Source organism: Grus americana, chromosome 2 (genome assembly GCF_028858705.1).
Source record: "Grus americana isolate bGruAme1 chromosome 2, bGruAme1.mat, whole genome shotgun sequence".
Taxonomy (NCBI): domain Eukaryota; kingdom Metazoa; phylum Chordata; class Aves; order Gruiformes; family Gruidae; genus Grus; species Grus americana.
The window spans coordinates 163930612-163949035 of NC_072853.1; the positions used below are offsets into that span (position 1 = coordinate 163930612).

General features: G+C 39.6%; 1 protein-coding gene across 18 annotated transcripts in view; it reads right to left on the reverse strand.

Moving 5' to 3' along the window:
* CTDSPL (CTD small phosphatase like) overlaps positions 1-18424 on the reverse strand; it is an 86355-nt gene that overhangs the window by 48750 nt on the left and 19181 nt on the right. For 5 of the 18 annotated variants that reach the window (XM_054817805.1, XM_054817803.1, XM_054817801.1 and 2 more), the window contains exon 1: positions 8431-8955. The exons of 6 other annotated variants lie outside the window; for them this stretch is intronic. In XM_054817805.1, the coding sequence (XP_054673780.1) occupies positions 8431-8512 (82 nt within the window). In that variant the 5' untranslated portion in view covers positions 8513-8955. Of the gene's footprint in view, positions 1-8430; positions 8956-18424 lie in introns of those variants that run through there. 7 more of the 18 variants (XM_054817814.1, XM_054817812.1, XM_054817808.1 and 4 more) reach the window with 6 other exon arrangements.

The window sequence follows — 18424 nt, forward strand, 5'->3', positions numbered from 1 at the left end:
CCTGTGATTGGCTCATTTCCTTATCAAGTTTATTCAGTTTAATAAATGGATGTTTTGGGGTTTTTCCCTTCCCAGTGACCAAATTCACAGCCTGAGGTTTGGTTCCAAAAGTGAAGCGGAGTTTCGTTCTTCCTCCTGCTGCAAACAGGTTGACTGGAACACAGGTGACAGGTTTTGGTATTTGTTTTTTGACTTGAAAAGTAGGAGACAAGTGGTTTATAAAACCCAAAGGTAAAAGAAATTCTTCTACTCTCTTTCCCCTCAAAAATATTACACGTCTAACCAAAGCCTTACCAAAACCTCGCTCGTCTGAGAGTAAGCTTAATTTACTTTCCTAAATATAGCTGTAAGATATATTCGCATAGAGACAGTGACATTCCCCACTGTACTTTTTGCAGCAAATACTTCAGTAAGATATCAAATCCAAAAGCATTAGGCTATTTTTGCAAGCTTTTTCATCTCTTTCCTAGGAACAGCTCTTCTCTAACAGATTCATGTCGCAAAAATGCTGTTAAAGGGTGCTCCCTTGCAAGGAAAAGTTTTGTTTCTTCATTTCACCTTGTGAATTTTGAGTTCACTCCCGGGGGATATTTTGGGACAGGCTACAAGTCTCATTCCTGCCAGGGAAATCCCTCATCCGAAGTTTGCTCCCCAAAAGATAGATTCCTAATAGTAAAAATCAAACTAGGATGCCTTTTTTTTTTGTAGCTCCTTTGATGCCTATTTCCAATTACCACTTATTTCTCCCAACCTATTGCTATTTTGTGGATATTAAGTGCAGTTCTCATAAAACATTCACTCTGTGAGAAAGTACAGATTTAAAAGAACGGCGTTTCTGCTAACATGTTTTACTGATCCAAAGTTATTTAAATCATGTAATTTCTGGAAAAGACTGTCTTAATGGAGTAAGGAACATGCATGGCTACTTATGAAATATTTACCTTCTTTCTTTGAAAAAAAAAATAGAAGTTGTGTAACTTGAAAAAGACATTGACTTTAGCAGAGATGTAGTTATTTGGACCAATTACTGTTTTCTCTGTTCTTCCCTGCCCCTCTCCAAATTTCTCTGTATTTTGAAACCCAGATACAAAGGAATAAAGAGGAAGCCCACTCATTTGGAAGAGGAAACTTTCTCTAAATCACTGTATCATCTGTGCTTCGGTCATTAATATAATCTAGAAGTAATAGCTGTTTCTAACAACTAAAAACGCTCTTGAAATCAAGTTACAGCCAGCTTATAGCTAGTATCACTTTAGCAGGTTATTTGAATCCAGTGCTTCTTGGAGCACAATTAAAACATCAGATTTTGATTATAAACTTAAATTGTTACATCTTTAGTTGCAGGGATTTCTCAAGGAGCAGTCCGGAAGACGCTTGAGTGTATCTGCTGGGACAGAATCTGACTTAGAGGAATTGTTGCCAAAGTAATTTCTTCTCCAGCTTTAGCTTCCATGGAGTAGATTGTACCCAACCTTCATAAATTTTTTTTTTTTTAAAATACTTGCAATATTTACGGACATGTAATACAAGTGCATATTACAGAGAGAAAAATGTTTGCAGTTTTATTTGCCGCTGTTTTTCTTCAAGCTGTTGCATCCGCCCTCACCAGTCAAGCTAGAAAGAATTTTGATGAATTTAAGTTTTCAGTAAGATCTACATGTATTCAGTAACTATATTAAATCTAAAGTAATTACAACATCAACCACTGCAGGTTTTCAATTCAATGAAAGTGTCACTTGTGGAACAGCAGCACTGCCAGGTATCACTGATGAAAATTTTCAGCCACAGTTCATCTTTCTGTAACAGAGCATCTATTGTTATGCTCCCAAGTAAAGAGGGAAGTAAAACAAAAAAAAAACCAAACACCAAAACCCACAAAGCCTATTGCAAATTCTCATTAATAATTTGCTAAAATACCTAGCATTGCCCTGGTGAAGCAGGAGCCCTCCCTCCTTGGCTTTCAAACTCCTTTTCCCTGGGGTGTATTTAAACAGGCCAGTAGGATACACGCTGTCATTTTTTGAAAGACAAGCGTAATGTACTCATATTAAGCTTAAAACATCTAAATGTCTATCTGAATCCTGATCAACTACCCCCCCCAGAAAAAACCCCAACCTGAGTGCAGAGGAAGGAACAGTCAAACCTAATGCACATCTGACATTAATTTAAAAATGTTTAGGAGTCCGATACAGTGATTTTTATTTCCTTACTGGCTGGGTGTGTATGTTGTACCAAAACACAAATCTGAACTAAATATCAAAACCACCTTTACGAAAATGTTCAAATTACCTCATTAAGCAAGTCTATAATTTATACATATATATATAAAAACTATATAAAAAAGTAGTATTTCACATTAAGAATTAAAAAGCCTGAAATGATAACCACCAACAATCTATAAGGTAATTCCAGTGATGCCAGCAACCACTGTAACAGCACAGACTGCAGGAACTGCTTAATATTAAGCGTATTTTCAACTGAAATAAGCTAGAAAATATTAATTCCTAGCTCTTCTGACCCTGTACTTTGGACTGAAGATTATTTCACCCATTCAGCTTTCCCAGACTATTAACAGCAGCACATTCCCACCTGGAAATATGATAATCAGAAAGCTAAAACTAGATTAAGACTGAAACAAAAGATACAGGAAACTGCAAGCTTGGTCTGATAAAGTTACTACAGTTTTGACAAAAAAAGCAGCAAAACTTGCCCAACTTCCAGCAATTCCTTTCTAGAACAAAGCCACAGTTTATTGCCTGCTTAGAAATTCAGATAATTAAAAAGTGAAAATAAATTATTTTTTCTTATTCCATTAAGCTGAACAGAAGGGGATTTTTTTAAAAGCATTTTGGTGCCTTAAACAAGTACTTAGATGCCTCTACCGAGCTGACAGTTCAGCTGCAGGTTGGAACAGCTGCAGACACGTTTAATTGTTTCTCTAAATACCCAGAACATCAAGTACTTTTCACCTATTTGAAATATCCCAAACTTTGTACTAAAAGGAACGCACACAATTTAATATCCATGCTTTAACTTCTAACCATCCCGTAAAGCAGAAAGCTAGCCACTTGATAAGTCATGAGAAAGCATGAATAACCGACCGCTGTGTAATAACTGAAGATGTTAAATTAACCAGTGTCTTCAGGACTGCAAGTTTGGAGAAGTTAAAAATAAACTGTTTCCTTAATTCTACCAGGAAAAAAACAAAAACAAAAAACCCAACAAAAAAACAAACAAAAAACCCCAAAAAACAAAACCCAAAATCCCAACAACAAAACACTACAGTAACTGTTTACCAGAGCAAAAATGCTGAAATTTGTAATTACGTGGATACATTCTACAAAACTCACTCCTGTTATCCCCAGACAAAGGCCATATATTGATTTTATCAAGAGTAGAATAAAAGAAGGTAAAAATAGCACCTGTGCCCATTAAGAAATTAAAACTCTTTCCTAGCTTACTTCTTCAGGATGTGCCTTTGCGCTAATTGTAGAGATAACCAAGGCATGATGCAACAGAAATTACTCTCGTTTTACAGCTCGCCCAGGTCCCAGCCTCGCTCAGCCCACGTTCTTGCCCAAGCTGTTTATGCAGAACACTTCCCGATCAGCTGGTCTCTGCCCAATCTGGCAAAAAAAAAAAGCTGTTTTCCTTCATCACTGATGCGGTGGCGAGGGCGAGCAGTTTATTTAGTATATAATGACACAACACTATCCCCGCTGCTTTGCATCTTTTTTTTTTTTTTCCTTCTCCTTGGGATAAAAGGGCCAGACTTTTACCATTTACATTAAACAGATCTTGCTGTCCTGTTGTTCGGCGCTAAAGAAAGTCAGGTTTTGCAGAGCACGTACTCTTCATCTCTTTGGGAGGTGGGATCCTTATTACCAGCGCTTCTAATAGCGGAGGTCCCAATTAGGCTCAGGGGAGAGAAGCAGCTGATGATCTCATGCAGGAGCCCCAAAGAGATGGCCAATCCAGCACAATTCTCACACTTAGCTTAGATGGAAAATCCCAAGCATATGGGCCCATAAATGTTCAATCATATTAACTCTACATCTAAGTCTATACTCAAGCACTTAGAAGGCCATCTTTAGGATTTCCCCCTTCTTCTTCCCCAAAAATAAGAAGCTCTAACCTTACAGAGCCCCAGCTGGCACCGACGCTCGGCATCAATCCTCTTCAGTTATTTCACGCTCTCTGCGCAGCTCTGACTGACTCGGACTTTGCCAGTTTGCAGTTAAGATGCTCTGCGAGCAGGTGTTCACACAACACCCCCCCCCCCCCCCCCGCCCCCAAATGTGGGTCGTAACTCAAACTGAGACGGAAGAAGGGGACAGCAACAACAATTTCTAACCGAAAACTCTACGGGTGCCTCCGGGATACCCGGCTGCGGGCGGCAAAACTTGCATTGAGAAAAGCGTCGCCTAGGACGGTCACACCTGCCACAGCTGTGTGCACCCTTTATCCTACCAGCTTCAAAAATCCCTTCTCAGGGGATAATAAGTATTCTGTCCTGTACTATAACACAGTCTAAGCAATTTTAAAAGCCGCCTTCTGCCTATTAGCTGAGCGCTATCAGTTTGGGCAGAGCCTCTCCCTGCCCATTTAGCTCCTTCTGCCTGGCCCCAGTATATTCAATGAATTACTAAAATCTGAACAGCCTTCTACGTTTGAATGAATCTCCTGAAGCTACGCAGAGCTAAAGCAGAAAAGCACTGTATGCAACTGCACGCCTGATGCAAAACAAGATAAATATCTGGCATCTCTTCCACTCCTCCATAATCAAAACGAGGAGGACAAATAGCTGCGTATCGCCTTCATTATCGCCCTTCTTAGAAGATCTTGTTTTTCTTGGGGACATAGGAAAACATGGCAAGAGAAATGCATGTCCAAACAGGATTTTCCCAGAACAACATTTAACAAAGATCAACAGTACAAATCTGGAACTAACTCTTGCAACACTACGGAGGCATTCTCCTCTCTGCTGAAGAACTCTGCTCCAGTAACACGTGTGCAAGAACGCAGGCACGAGTCCCCTCCCACGGTCCCAACGCAAGGAACTCCAGCCCTACAAAATAAACAAAGTAAGGTCTGGCATCTTTAAGACACACACTGCCAAAAATCTCCCACCAGGACCCAGAAAACTAGTGGTGGGAAGTTCCTAGGTGGTAACGGGTCTGCACATTGAAGAGAACTATTTTTTTTTTTTTAATTATTATAGCTCCCAAGTAATTCCTACAGATATTCTCCTTAACCTCCTGGCAGCTCAGGCATCAGCCCAGCTGACCGCAGGCAGCGTTCACAAAGCCCAGCTGATAAGCACTTGTAGGTCATAATTCATCTGATTTCTCTACACTAGAGCCCACCCTAAAAATGCCAATTTTTTTTTTGTCTCTCCACTGAGAGCCGTTGATGAATAGCTCAGCTGTTTATATGCAAACATTTACAGTTAGGGGAAAGATCACCATCCTCCACATCACTGCTTTAGTCTCCTGTAACTCGGTGGAGCTGGACAAGGCCAGAAAACAATCCCTCAAGCTTGCTTACCCTAAAAATGCTGCAAAATAACCCCTTCATTCTGCTCCTCTACCCATATGAACACAACTATTTACTGTTTCCTAACTGCTCCAAACTATCAATCTGCATACCCAAAATACAAATGGAAAATGTCGTTCGTATGAAGAGCAAAAACCAAACACAGGACTAGGGATTAACATGAGGTTCCTCACCAAGGCTGAACCAGGAACACTGGACATCAAATGCAACCTCCCGCACCCACAATGAGCTGCTGAGCGTACCCCAGTTTTCATGATTCCTGGGGACTCCAGCGAGTTCTCTGTGATACGTTGCAAGAAAAACGCCATGGTACAGAAGAGTCCGATGACAGAACGTTTCACCGAAGATTATTTGCCAAAAATATCATGCCTACCAGCTCGAAGACCACGACACAATTCGCAAGGGAAAGAGCTTACACAAACAGGGCAAAGCTTCTGGATGGGCTTTGATAGCAGTTTTGTCTCCACTCTTCCTCCCTCCTTTTGCCAAGGGTGAAAGAGGAAAATTTTTTAACACAGAGGATGCCTTGGACACTGAGTTACGCAGTACTTAAGCAAACACATTATCCACAAAACCTGGGCTTTTTTTTCCTCATTTGAGAAAATTCAACTGTTCAAAGATCTTATTCAATCAGCGCACATTTCTAGGTGAGCCCAAGCATTGAAGAGGCTGTTTCATCCTCTCCTTTAATGAAGGACGAGCACAATTTCCAAATACCTTTGACAAGCCACATGTTAAAACATGCTTCACCACCATCCGATAACAACACGAGGTAATTACAGCGCTTGCATAATGTTTGTGCCTGCTTTCTGGCCACAGGTTTTAAGTTTCCCACCACTATCTTAAGTCTCCTGTTCAATCGCCAAGATAGGTGTATCTTCATTAATAATGTTTAAAAAAAAATAAATATGCAAGTTCTACAAATCTGCGCCACTCCTCCTGCTCTTCTGCTTACAGTACAAACATTTGTATGGGCATCAGTTTGTGCTTTATGTCACTGGAAAAATCATAGCAAACATTAAAGAATGCAGCTGGAAGTGAGTATGTAAAAAAAAAAAAAAAAAAGAATAGGAATACGTAGTCTCTCATGCAACTGCAAGTTTTGGATACTCCCATTAAAAGGAAAGACAATATAAAAATCCAAGTAAAGCCAGAAGGTACTAACTGCTCCAAGTGACGACTGAGGACGTTGAATTGAGGTTTCCTTAAAACTTCAGATCAAGTGACAAAAGGCAATGCTGTATTGTACTTCTTAATAAGATATATGTACAACAAAGCAAAGAGGAAAAGATCAACCCCACCAATTGAGACAACCACAGTTAAAAGTCTAAAGAGAACTGGATTCACTTTTCTGCTCCACTTTGAATCTCCATTTTTTTGGACGAGTGGCTTCATATGTTTTGTCTATAGAACAACTTTTTAAACCCAGGGTAAAAAATTCCCTGCTTCATTTTTGTTCTTAGGTAAGGCACACAAACAGCCTTTCACTGGGAGCTTGGGGCTGAATATATATTAAAAATTGAGTGGTGCTCATATAATTTAATAGCAAGGTCTAGAGGAGTACTTAGCTTGTAACACCTCAACTTTATTCCCTTATCACAGGTAGCACAAATTCCTGCAGTGGTATCACGCATTGTTTTATCCAATGTATTTTAGAAGCGGCATTAACCATATGTAGGAAATACCTAAATGTTAAGGACCTCATCAGGCAGTAACAATCTAAGTTATATCTTCCACAAAATGTAATTGTGGTCTTTGATTATTACTAATTACAGATATTTTTCCTATTAATAAACTAATTGTTGCATAAGCTTTGAGTAAGGCAATGAAAAAACCTATCTTGAGAGCTTTCGTCTGAACATGCAACTTGGTATTTCTTTTCCTTGAGTCATTTCAGGCAACTAAATCAAGCATGATCTAGGAATGAGAAAGTATATTGAAAAGTACAAATGAAAAAGATCACTAAAGATGATGTCACTTGGCTTATACTTCTTGTTTATAGTGATAGGACAGCAGAAAAATATAATTACAAACAGAAGTTTGCACCAGGTTTAAAATATTCCATATTGAAAGAATTTATTGTATTACATAATGCTAAATAGCTTTAAATGTTTTTCCAAATTCTGTTTACATGCCACAGATAGAAAAGCTCACACACATTTTGCCTGCCTTAATAAACCAACAGTATATACATATATGCATGAATACATTGCATGCATAGGCACATATCTGGAAAAGCTAGCTTGAACCTGGTACAAGTACCAAAAATATGTAGCCCAGCCCTGTATCCAAATCAGAGGTGTAATAATTCTTATACACGGGGTTTAAAGCAACTTCAATAAACAGTCACTCTGTCATTCTAAAAAGCATATTCTAACCAGAATTACCCTGACTTTTTTTAGGAATTGCATTCCAATAATACTGTAGGAATTATTCAATAAGCGTATCAGCTTATTTTCAACAAAATTCTGGTTCCTTTCCCCTAAGGAAATTCCACTAGTATTTGCATGTACCACTCCGGCATTAGCAAGAGTTACAGTCCTGTACGTTATTTTTTTTTTCTATACAGATAATGTATTCTTCAAGTTCATTTCTACTGAGAGGAGAAAAAAAGCTTTCAGCTTTGCCTTCCGCATGAATAATACATTAAAAATTTAGTATTAGAGAACAGTTCTTCTTTTTAAGCCTCCAGAAACAGTAGTATATTTGCCCTATTACTTTGAAAAGTTTCATGTACACATTTAAATAAGTGTAAACCATAAGCTCCTGTTTTCCATAATTAAGCTGTAATAAAATATTTCACCATTTATCAGACCAATTCTAAAACAATACCGTATAGCTTTATACCTGCCATCAAAAAAGATAATCACTTACCGTATTCACAATAAGGAGTATAATACATTTTGGTCCATAACTCAGCGTTATAATCTGAAGTGGAACAGATTTTCTCAGCCATTCATGAAAACTGGTTTGTTTACATGAAGGAGTCAAGAGAATCCTGATTTCCAGTAGGCATTCATAGTCCACATTACTAATAGAATATGTAAATAAAACCAAATTCCACTAGCAAAACCATTTACAACAGCAAAAATTCTGTAAGGGAGCAGAGGGAGCAAAATAACTGCCCGTGAAAAGGATGAAAACTTCTAGGAAGAGAAGAGTCCTAAGAACAGCAGCCCCATCGATCTCGTGCTGCTTGTTTAAGCCTTGAGTCTGCAGCCTGATGGTCCCGCTACAGCCTCGAGCTTCTTATTCCTTCTTAGGCTTGTATAAAAATAAACAAACTGCGGAATACGAACCCAGATGTTTGAGAAATCAGAAAGCAAGAGTCCAATTATACTGCTACCATCGAAGTATTTTTAAGTGTTTGTGCCTGGCAAGCCTGCGTTAGAAGGCAGTATCGCCGAGTTCAATTCCCCAGAGCCTTCAAATATCTTTTCGAGGAAGCCACCAGCAAGTTAAGGACACTTAAGGAACTGGACAAGGTGTCCTTTCAGAAAGGAACACACACACTACAATCTGCAGAACGAAGGATAAACATATCAAACACAAACTTTGCCTTCATTTCTATGCGTTGCCTCTGCTGGAAGGAGTAGTAAAATGAGGGAGAGGTATCAAGGGTGAGTAATTTTTACTAAGGCGACCGGAAGAATTTGTTATGGACTTGACTGCATGGCTGCAACTACAGGTTTTAGTCAACTTTCAGCCCAATTACCCTTTAAAGGTATCTCTTAATTTCTCCTCTTTAAGGTATCAGGTTCACACGAGCTCGGATATGCTGCTTATTATCACAGCAAGAAAGCAGGAAACAGAAAGTTTTATCCTTTATGTAATTTACTACCAATCCTTTTAAACTTATCATAAAGTTACTGGCACTTTGGGTTGGATTTTCAAGCAGCTCTTCACATTCCCTACAAAAAGAGAAATCTAAGGTACAAGACATGGGAAACAGAGGCTCTAGTGACTGGTTTGCAGAAAACTAGCTTGTAAACATTGTTTGATCATCAGTCCCCAGATCAGAGATTGTGGAAGCAAGCTGTAAACATTTCTAACTGAGCTTTCAAAGGGAAGTGAGGTCCCAGCAAGGTTTTGGAAACAGCATTCATGAGCTGCTTGGCTTTGCGGTGTTCAAGAGACAGGCTGGGAGCCTCCTCCTACAAACCTGTGGTTCTTCAACTAAAGAGCGGTGAATTCCTTGTGTTATTTTCTCCAAGAACTTCTATTTTCCTACTTCTCAACATTTGCTTTAGTCTTAAATAATAAAATTCATATGAGGAGCTCTTTTACCTAAACCCTCCCAGAAATAAACCCCTACTGCTTTCCGAACTGTTAAAACCACAAGAAGCTGCTGAGCTGCTCTCATCTAGCTGCTGTGTTCAGTGCAGCAAAAGGGCAGCTTTGCACAGACAGCGACTGTCCCAAACGTCGCTCGTGTCCCACCGTAGGAAATCCACCCAGCAGCAGCTGGCACGCAGCGCAGCAAACCGCACGGTCTATGTTTGCCCATTACCCTTTTTCCTCTTGGCTGCCGTCTCGGGTTCGCGAGCTCCTTCTCCCCTTATACAGGAAACTGGGGCCTCAAGCTTAATCCTGCACATTCAGTTCTCTTCTCTTCCAGCTACCACTACAAATGTATTCTCCCAGCAAAAAACCCAACAAAAACAAAAGCACCGAAAGCTCTTCGCAATCAAATCTTTGCTACACTTCTCCACGGTGAGATTATTTCTCCTGATTTCTGGGAGAAAACTGAAGGAAAGAAAGATTTAACAAACACACAAAACGTTATTCATCAAGACAGAGAGCAGATAATCCAAATCTAAAGGTACGAACAAACGCTGCAACACCACTACAAGCACATAACCAAGGATGTCCTAATATCTTTATTTACACATTTCAGTCACTTTATGGAATCAGATGCAGCTGCACTCGAGCACTTTCACTGGCTTTTGTGCGGGGCTGAGGAAGTGGCAGCAATAGCAGACTTGCGGGAGATGGGCAGGAAGATGGGGAAGATGTGGTTGCAAGTATAAGAGCTTGGCTACAGCAGCCTGGGAACCCACTGCAGCAGATTGAGAGGGTAAAGGAAGGAAGGGGAAGTCTACAACTCTAATTTATCTTCTTTTTGTCTGAAAGCAGCTGAGTTTCTCTGCACTGAGGCGCCCATTCCCTCTACTGCTCTGCCTGCCCACCCCATGCCAGTCTCCACCAACAGCTTGTTTCCTTCCCAACCTAAGAAGAGGACTCTTTTTCCCCTTAGCTACTACAACATTGCTAGGATCACTTCAGTGGGTTCCAGGGGGGAGGAAAAAAAAAAAAAAACACATCAAATTTCTGTATCTTGCAATGTAGCATTTTGTAGTGTTATCTGTATCCCCCCTCCCCTCTCAGCAGCTTCCTCACGTCCTTCTTCCTGCACCTCATGGCCTAAAATAGAGTAAAAAAAACCCCTTCCTGTCATCCTTTCTAATTATTTTGGCACTTCCTCAATTATTTACTCTAGGTAAAACTACTATACTATACATAAAGACATCTGCAATTTGCTTAATTGCATACATGGCACTTAAGAAGGGTTCCCAGATTCACCACTCCTTCAGTTGCTAAGATCAGCAGCCAACTGCACTACAGTTTTTACTGGACTTATTCTAAATAAAATTATACCATTTAAGATGCAGACAGCACAGCAGCAAATTATTGTGGACTTAAGCACCGACTGTTGTACCGAGAGCCTCATCAAAAGGAGCTGCTGTATCTTCTAATGCCTGTGGTCTGCTGAAGAACTCCAGCTACTCACCAAAATACCGCAGCATGTGCAAAGGGCACCACAAAACGAGGACGCATTAGAGCACCCTCCCTACCATCAGTCCCTCGAGGTATTCTGCAAAAAGCATTTGATATGGCTAAGAGAAAAGGTACTATCTCAAAAGGGAGGGACGAAGGGCTACTGCTTTAAGTGACTGCTGAATTGATTTCTTTTAGGTTGTCCGACCTGCTGATTCAAGGTGCTTCCAGTGGTATGAAGGAACCTAATGCTTTTAACTGCTCATCCTTTATTTTCCATTCAACTACAGAGAGCCCATAGCCATTTATATGGAACGTTTAATAATGTAATAGCAAGAAGAGGTGGGGAGAAAGGAAAAGAAGTGACTATACATGGATTAAATACATGCAGAATTTGCCAGACCAACACACCTTTTCCATAATAAAAAATGTATGCCGATACCAGCACTACTGCAATTTCTGCTGGCAAACTATTGAAATGTTACAGTCACATCAGTCACAGAATCTATGGTCAGATACATAAATAAATAACTAAATAAAAACCAGGATTCCCCCCCAGGATAAAAAACATTCTCAATTTGTTCAGCCTTTCGCTGCAGGTCAGCTTTTCTAGTCTGATTTCTTTCTCCCTGCTCCTTGGAAAGCTCTCAAATCCAAATCCAGTGCTCAAAGCTTTACACAGCAGTTCAGAAGAAGCCTTTCCAAAACAGGGTACAGCAGGATGACTTCACCGTTCTTACAAATCAGCTGTCACGTTGGAATGTGTAAACAGGCATATATCTTTTCTTTTTACTGCTGCGCGTCAAGTCTGACTACTACAAATACCTCGGGATTTTCTCTGGACTAGCAACGCAACTCGTTGTCCTTTCTTCTCAGTTTCTGCAGTGGATTATTCCATAAAAATCTTGAAATAGTCTGCTGAAGCAACATGAAAAACACAGGATATACATTTAGCTCATCCAGTCCCTTTCTATTTTTAGTGGAAACGCCCAGTACGTCTTTCATTTCAGTACCTGCAGATTCAGTATATTCTCCATTGCATCATGCGGGACATTAATGACTGACCAGCGCCAGACCTAGCACAGACCACTGCACAGTCCCGCCTGCCGCATCCCTTCAAAGGCCCTGAACTATTGATACATTACACAAATTTTTACACAAAGATTCCTGCACCCATTTTACAGCAGTTTATATGCCGACTGCATTTTTCTAGTTTAGAGTCTTAAAAGCTTCACTTCAACTCGTGGTAATCTACTAGCTTTTCCTTTCCTTGTTACCAAGTTACAGAAGAACTTCAGTTTCTTTGACATGGTTTATTTCTGAAAAGAAAAAGCTACTGGATATTATTGGTTTCCTTGGTTTCTTGCAATGTATCTTATTTTTCTGTGTTCCCTTCTCAAAAAAAACGAAACTAGAAATTATGAGTAAGGCAGCCTAAGTATTATGTTCATTCTTCTGGGTTTTTTTAGCAGCTTATTTACTCTTCCCAAGGTGTCAAAGGTAACAGCTCACAGCTCTGAAGTTGTAGTTTCACACCAGCCACTAAGCATCCAGTGATTTAATTTGCCATCTGCTCTCAATTAAAGTCTTAGCCAAAGACTGATACAAGCTTCCCTTCCCCCCATTTTAATAAAATATTTTAGTGTCAGAAGTTGGTAACTTCCTCTTCCTGCTGAGCAGCAGAGCAAAGCCTTTGTCTTCCTTTCATTACTTACAATACTCGCTGACTCTTTGTATTCCCCACAGCCACTGCGAGGTGCATGTTCTGGCAAGCACAAGTCACAGAACATAAAAAAAAAAATCATTTACAACAAAATTTAAAAACAACAACAAAAATATCAGAGAAGCAAAAAATATTCTTTAATACTTATCCTTGCTCTATTGGAAACTAGGTAAGACTTTATGCAGGCTTCCTTCCTTCCTTCTTGTGCTGGAGAAACTTATCAAGTTAGTGAGATACTGTATTTTCTGTCCTTCATTTGAACTGGGACAGTCTGTGCTTGTCTCCGTAATAAAAAAATTCTGTTAAACTGCCACCTGATCTTAAGTTCTCTTTTTCTTTCAGGTTTGCATCTGTAAGAACTCTGAGTCACGTCTCCCACTTCTCAGTGTTTATTGAGGTTTGCCATCTTGTAACTCACTGATTTTAATGTTTTTGCTCTCTCTCTCTCTCTCGTCCATCCTTGAATCCACCATGTTACAGTCACCCTTTCCAAGCCACCTTCCACTTCGGTACTCTCAGTGCCTCCTTACCTATGATTCAATGTCACACCTTTAAGCATGTCTCTTGGCTGCCCTTCCTACATCAAAGCCTGTCTGAGCACTACGAGGATGCGCTAGACAGCGTGTCCTGCTGTACTCCTTCCCCAAGCTTCTAGTTGCAAAAATCACCTCACCACCATCTTCTATGGTTTGAATCGCTCCAGGACTCATACGACATAAGGCACATGCTAATTGCAAGATGCAATCGGGTACTTGAGTGAAAGCACAGTAAGGATAGAGAGACATCCAAGAAAAACTATCTATCAGAATGTGACTGTACTAACATCAGTAGTGCTCACTTTTACAACCTATTAAGCTAAGAAGAGATGGGTTTTCATGAAATGCAGCCACTACAGCAGCTTTCTAGTGCTATCATTTTATGGTAAGTTTTATTGTTTCTAACATTTCGTCTCAGTCTTTCTTGATAACTCCATAAAAGAAGTTCAAATATTTAATTACTATGTCCTAAAGACCCATCAAACAGCTGTTGAGTGCTTCACCGCGTAACGGTGAGCACTCACGAAACCAACATTATACTGCCCACAGCTACTGAGCCAGGACAGCGCTGAAGGTACGTTGTTATCTCGTACCAGTCAAGTGCAGCAGTCTTCAAATGCAAGTGCAAACCTCATGTATACGTGGTCTGTACCACTGTCACCATTCTTGTGCATATGATGCGCATCTTAGGTCGTCCTACAAAATGCGCAGTGTGAACGCAGACTGTAGGCTGGCTCTTAGAATGGTTTGGGTTGGAAGGGACCTTAAAGATCATCTAGTTCCAAACTCTTCCTGCACAGAAAACTCCAGCATCTCCAAAGTTCATGTTTGGCTTAAAAACATGTCACCTCTCGCAGGTGAAGGACTCTGCTCAAACTGAAATTCCCTCCTGTGACAGGCCCTGCGTTTTCCTGCCCTTTGCAGATCCCCTCCTTTCACAACCGCAGTTTTTACCACGTTTGCTGCAATACGTACATCACGTTGACCCTTTTTCACAAATGCACAATTCGCCTCAGATCTTTCTAAAAAATAATTGCTCCAACAAATCTTCACGTCTAGATGAAGTATGAAAGGTATTTTGAGAGAGGTGCACATTAATCCTTAAGGGATGAATCTTACTTTCTTACCAAGACAATTAGAGAGTATTTTCAGTCTAAGTAGTGCCAGAGAGGCAGTAACACACAAAAGTGATCTGTAATTCCTCTCAACAGGGCACGTTTCCCCTTTTGATCCAAGGAGGACCTGACTGCAGCCTGTTTTGCCCGAGTAGTAAAGCTGCCCAGCTCCCTCTAAGCAAGCTCTCACCGAGACCAAGGTTTCCACTCCGTGACAAACTGCACTGAAATAGAAGTTTTTGTTTGGTGTTTTTTTTTTTTTTTAGTGCTTTGTTTGTTTTAAGCTTTTGTCTAAATTAATTTTGAACTGAAATGCCTGGGAGAGAGGATTTAAAAAAAGAAAGAAAAAAAAAAAACTTTGTGTAATTTTGTACTATTTCTTAATTCATCTTTGAAGACAGTGTGGAGTATTGGTAAAAAACACAGGTCCACAGGCTCAGCAGTCAGTTAAACACCTATGCATTTCCTTAAAGTCTTCCTCATAGGTAGACTACAAACTGGCCATCAACACTTTAATCAGTATTAAGCATCCTTACAAGACCAGATAAAAATTATATTGTGGTTGCCCCAGGTTCATTTTTTTTTTTTAAGCACACTGCGTCTGAACAGCATCGTCTATGTCCAAACATTCATAGTAAAAGGAAGCTTAAACATTAAAAAAAATGAAGGATTGCAGAATTCAGAGAGTCCAAATAAAAGAGGAAACAGCATGTTCAAGACCAATGATGCTTCCAGCTCAGACGGACGCCAATACGTTCCCATCACGTTTCAAGCACTAACCATCATCGCCATGCAGAGAACTAACGGAGGAGGTCCCCAAACTTACAACAATCTCTTGTAACAACAAATGTTTCTACCACCATGCTCAATCTAGACCATCGTTTGACACACAGGCATGCTTAAATCTGTTCAGCCATTCTGCATATATATGCATGCCAAGCAGATGAAGAGAATCGCATTTGTAGCGATGAATGAAATGACTACAGGCACATTTGTAATGTTTCACGTCAAGGGTGACATGCTCATCTATCAGGTTTTCAACGTGTACAACCACCTTTCCATCGTGAGATGTCTTACTATATATTACAGTAAAAGCAACCGCAACAATTAACAATCTGTTTGGCACATTTGACTCCACAGGTAGCTCATGAATTCAAAAAGAAAGTGGGAAGAAAAGGATGAACAGTAAGGAAAACCACGGTCATTTATGACAATGACGGGAAGAAGTCCAACTTGATATACTTCCAGGTGACTTGATGATCCTTTTTTAAGGAACAGGGCTGCAATCCTGTTTTAATAAAAAAAAGTAGGTGGACATTAAGAACACATTTTTTTTAGGGAGAGCAATGTAAGGAATAAGTATTAACCACACTCCAAACATACCACTTGTTTTAGGAAATGAGAAGCCAATCTATCAGTGGCAGACCAAGATGTACAACTACCGGGACCCAAGTCTCTGTGCCAAGAGAGACCCCATATGTTTCAAGAACTTTGGAAGCAACTTCTCTGAAATACTTCAGAGTACGGGATTTCCAAATGCTTTTACGCTAAACTTTATGTGGAGAGCTGCTGGTAGATAGCCTAGTGTCCTACACTTTTCGGGTACTAGTCAAGATAGTAATTGAAGAGAATACACCATTAATGAAAGCTCAGAAGACAAACAACTGCAATATACTCCACATTAAATCACATTTTAAAGGCAAAGGCCTATAAAGCATAAAGAGAAAAAAAAAAAAAAAAAACAAACAAAACCCCACAACCTTTCTTCTACCTAACACAATCCCTGTTTAAACTCAAGTCCAGAAAGGGAGCCCAACGCACACGAGGAAATGGAAAAGACGGGGCTGCAGCAACTAGTCACATAGCATTTGAAAGATTTTTTTTTTTTTATAAATCTATTTTCCATTTAAGTTAAGCACTTAACTCCATGGATAAAACACACATTGATTAGCTGCTATTTTTGCTTCCACAGGGCTATCATTGACAGCAGTTTTGCTGAAAAGAGCCCCACAACAAACACTGAAAATAGCAGCAGAGCTAGTGTACAAAATGATTTTCAGTAACACGCCAAAAATATGCTGTCAAATATTAACTTCTTGCTTCCAAAAGCTAATCCACTCTTTTAACTATTAATCTACCAAGCTGCAGTTATTACTGAGACCTCTAGTTATCCATACCAGAGACATACAGCACAATCCATTACAAAAGTATACCAAATACTGCCGGTAAATCAGAGATGACTTGTCCCCAGATTATGCAAACAATAGCTACATGGATTATTTTGGTACTAACACTCAGTGTTTTGCAACGTTTGGCAGAGATGGAAAAATAATCCACCTCCGTGAACATGAGTTTTACTGTAAATGTTTCAGTTTTGGCCTTGCTATCCCGTAACAGAGAGCACCAAGTAATTGGCTAATCCACTTTCAGAGATTTTTTTGATTTTTTTTTTTACTGCTCTTGAATAAACTGCAAAACTATGCCCTGCCTTCCCCTGCCATTTCACTGCATGAGAATAAAGACTGAATCTTATTATGCAGCTTAATGATATGTTAATCTTAAAGCAAAACACTGAAGTGAAACACTAATACTGTCACCAAAACAAACAATCAGAAAATGTGCTATTGAGTGTAACAGAGCTGTATGCCCAAATAATGTGAGAAACCAAAGCAGTAATTAACACAAATTGTTTTATTTGACAGAATTAACAGAACATAAATGACCTACTACTGCGACGCAGTTTAAAGAAGGGAAAGAGTTGGCTTCTTATGGACTGGTTGGTATTATGGCAATAAAACAGAAGACCCTGCAAAAGGTAAAGCTGAAATTAAAGAAAGGATACATCAGAATTTTATTGGGAGATACAAAAGGAATTTTATATATTTTTTTTCTTTGAAGACAGGATTCAGAGGGATTTATTTTTTTTTAAATGAGGTACAGATTTTCTACAGGAATGTCTACCCCATAACTTTTTTTGGATCTTCTATACTGAAAATTAATGTTCATGGTATTCTGATGAAAGACTAATATAAAACCAATAATAATAATGGAAAAAAGTATATACATTCTTCCTGAAGCTGTGTGAACAGCAGGTTGCATGAAGCATTAAACTATTTCACCTCTGCAGGTTCTGTGCTAAAATAAGAAGTTAGGGCAAAAAGTAGTACCTAAAATACTGTCATCCTACATGTCCTAGGGAAGTTAAACTCAAGCAGCAGAAAAAGATTATCCTATCCACAACAGTTTAATAAAATAAAAAAATGCAAAGAACTCCCCAGCACTAATACCACAAAAAAAAAAAAAAAAGCCCTACTTAGTCTTAACAGTTGTTTTCTGTAAGCTCAGAAGAGCGTTTTCCAAGGGGCAAGTTCTCCCTTGCTGCAATCTTTAACTCCTGCACTTCTGCACCTTTTTGCATTTTTACAGGCGAGAGAAATCGGGGAAGCACAGTACTGAAAAGAGACGACTTAGGCCAGCTGCAAATACTACTAACAGTTCACTGGAGTGAAGAGGAATATTTTGAAGGATACAAACTCCAGCCTGACAGTCACGTTTCTCTTGTGACCTGCAGAACGTTCTGGTGACATGTCACTGGCACAGAAAATAAGAAAAGGCAGAATGAAAGAAGTTTGAAAAAACACCCCAAACCACCAAGATCGATGTCGCAGTTCTCTCAAAACCCAACCTTCTTCTCTATGAGGTCCACACATAGATCA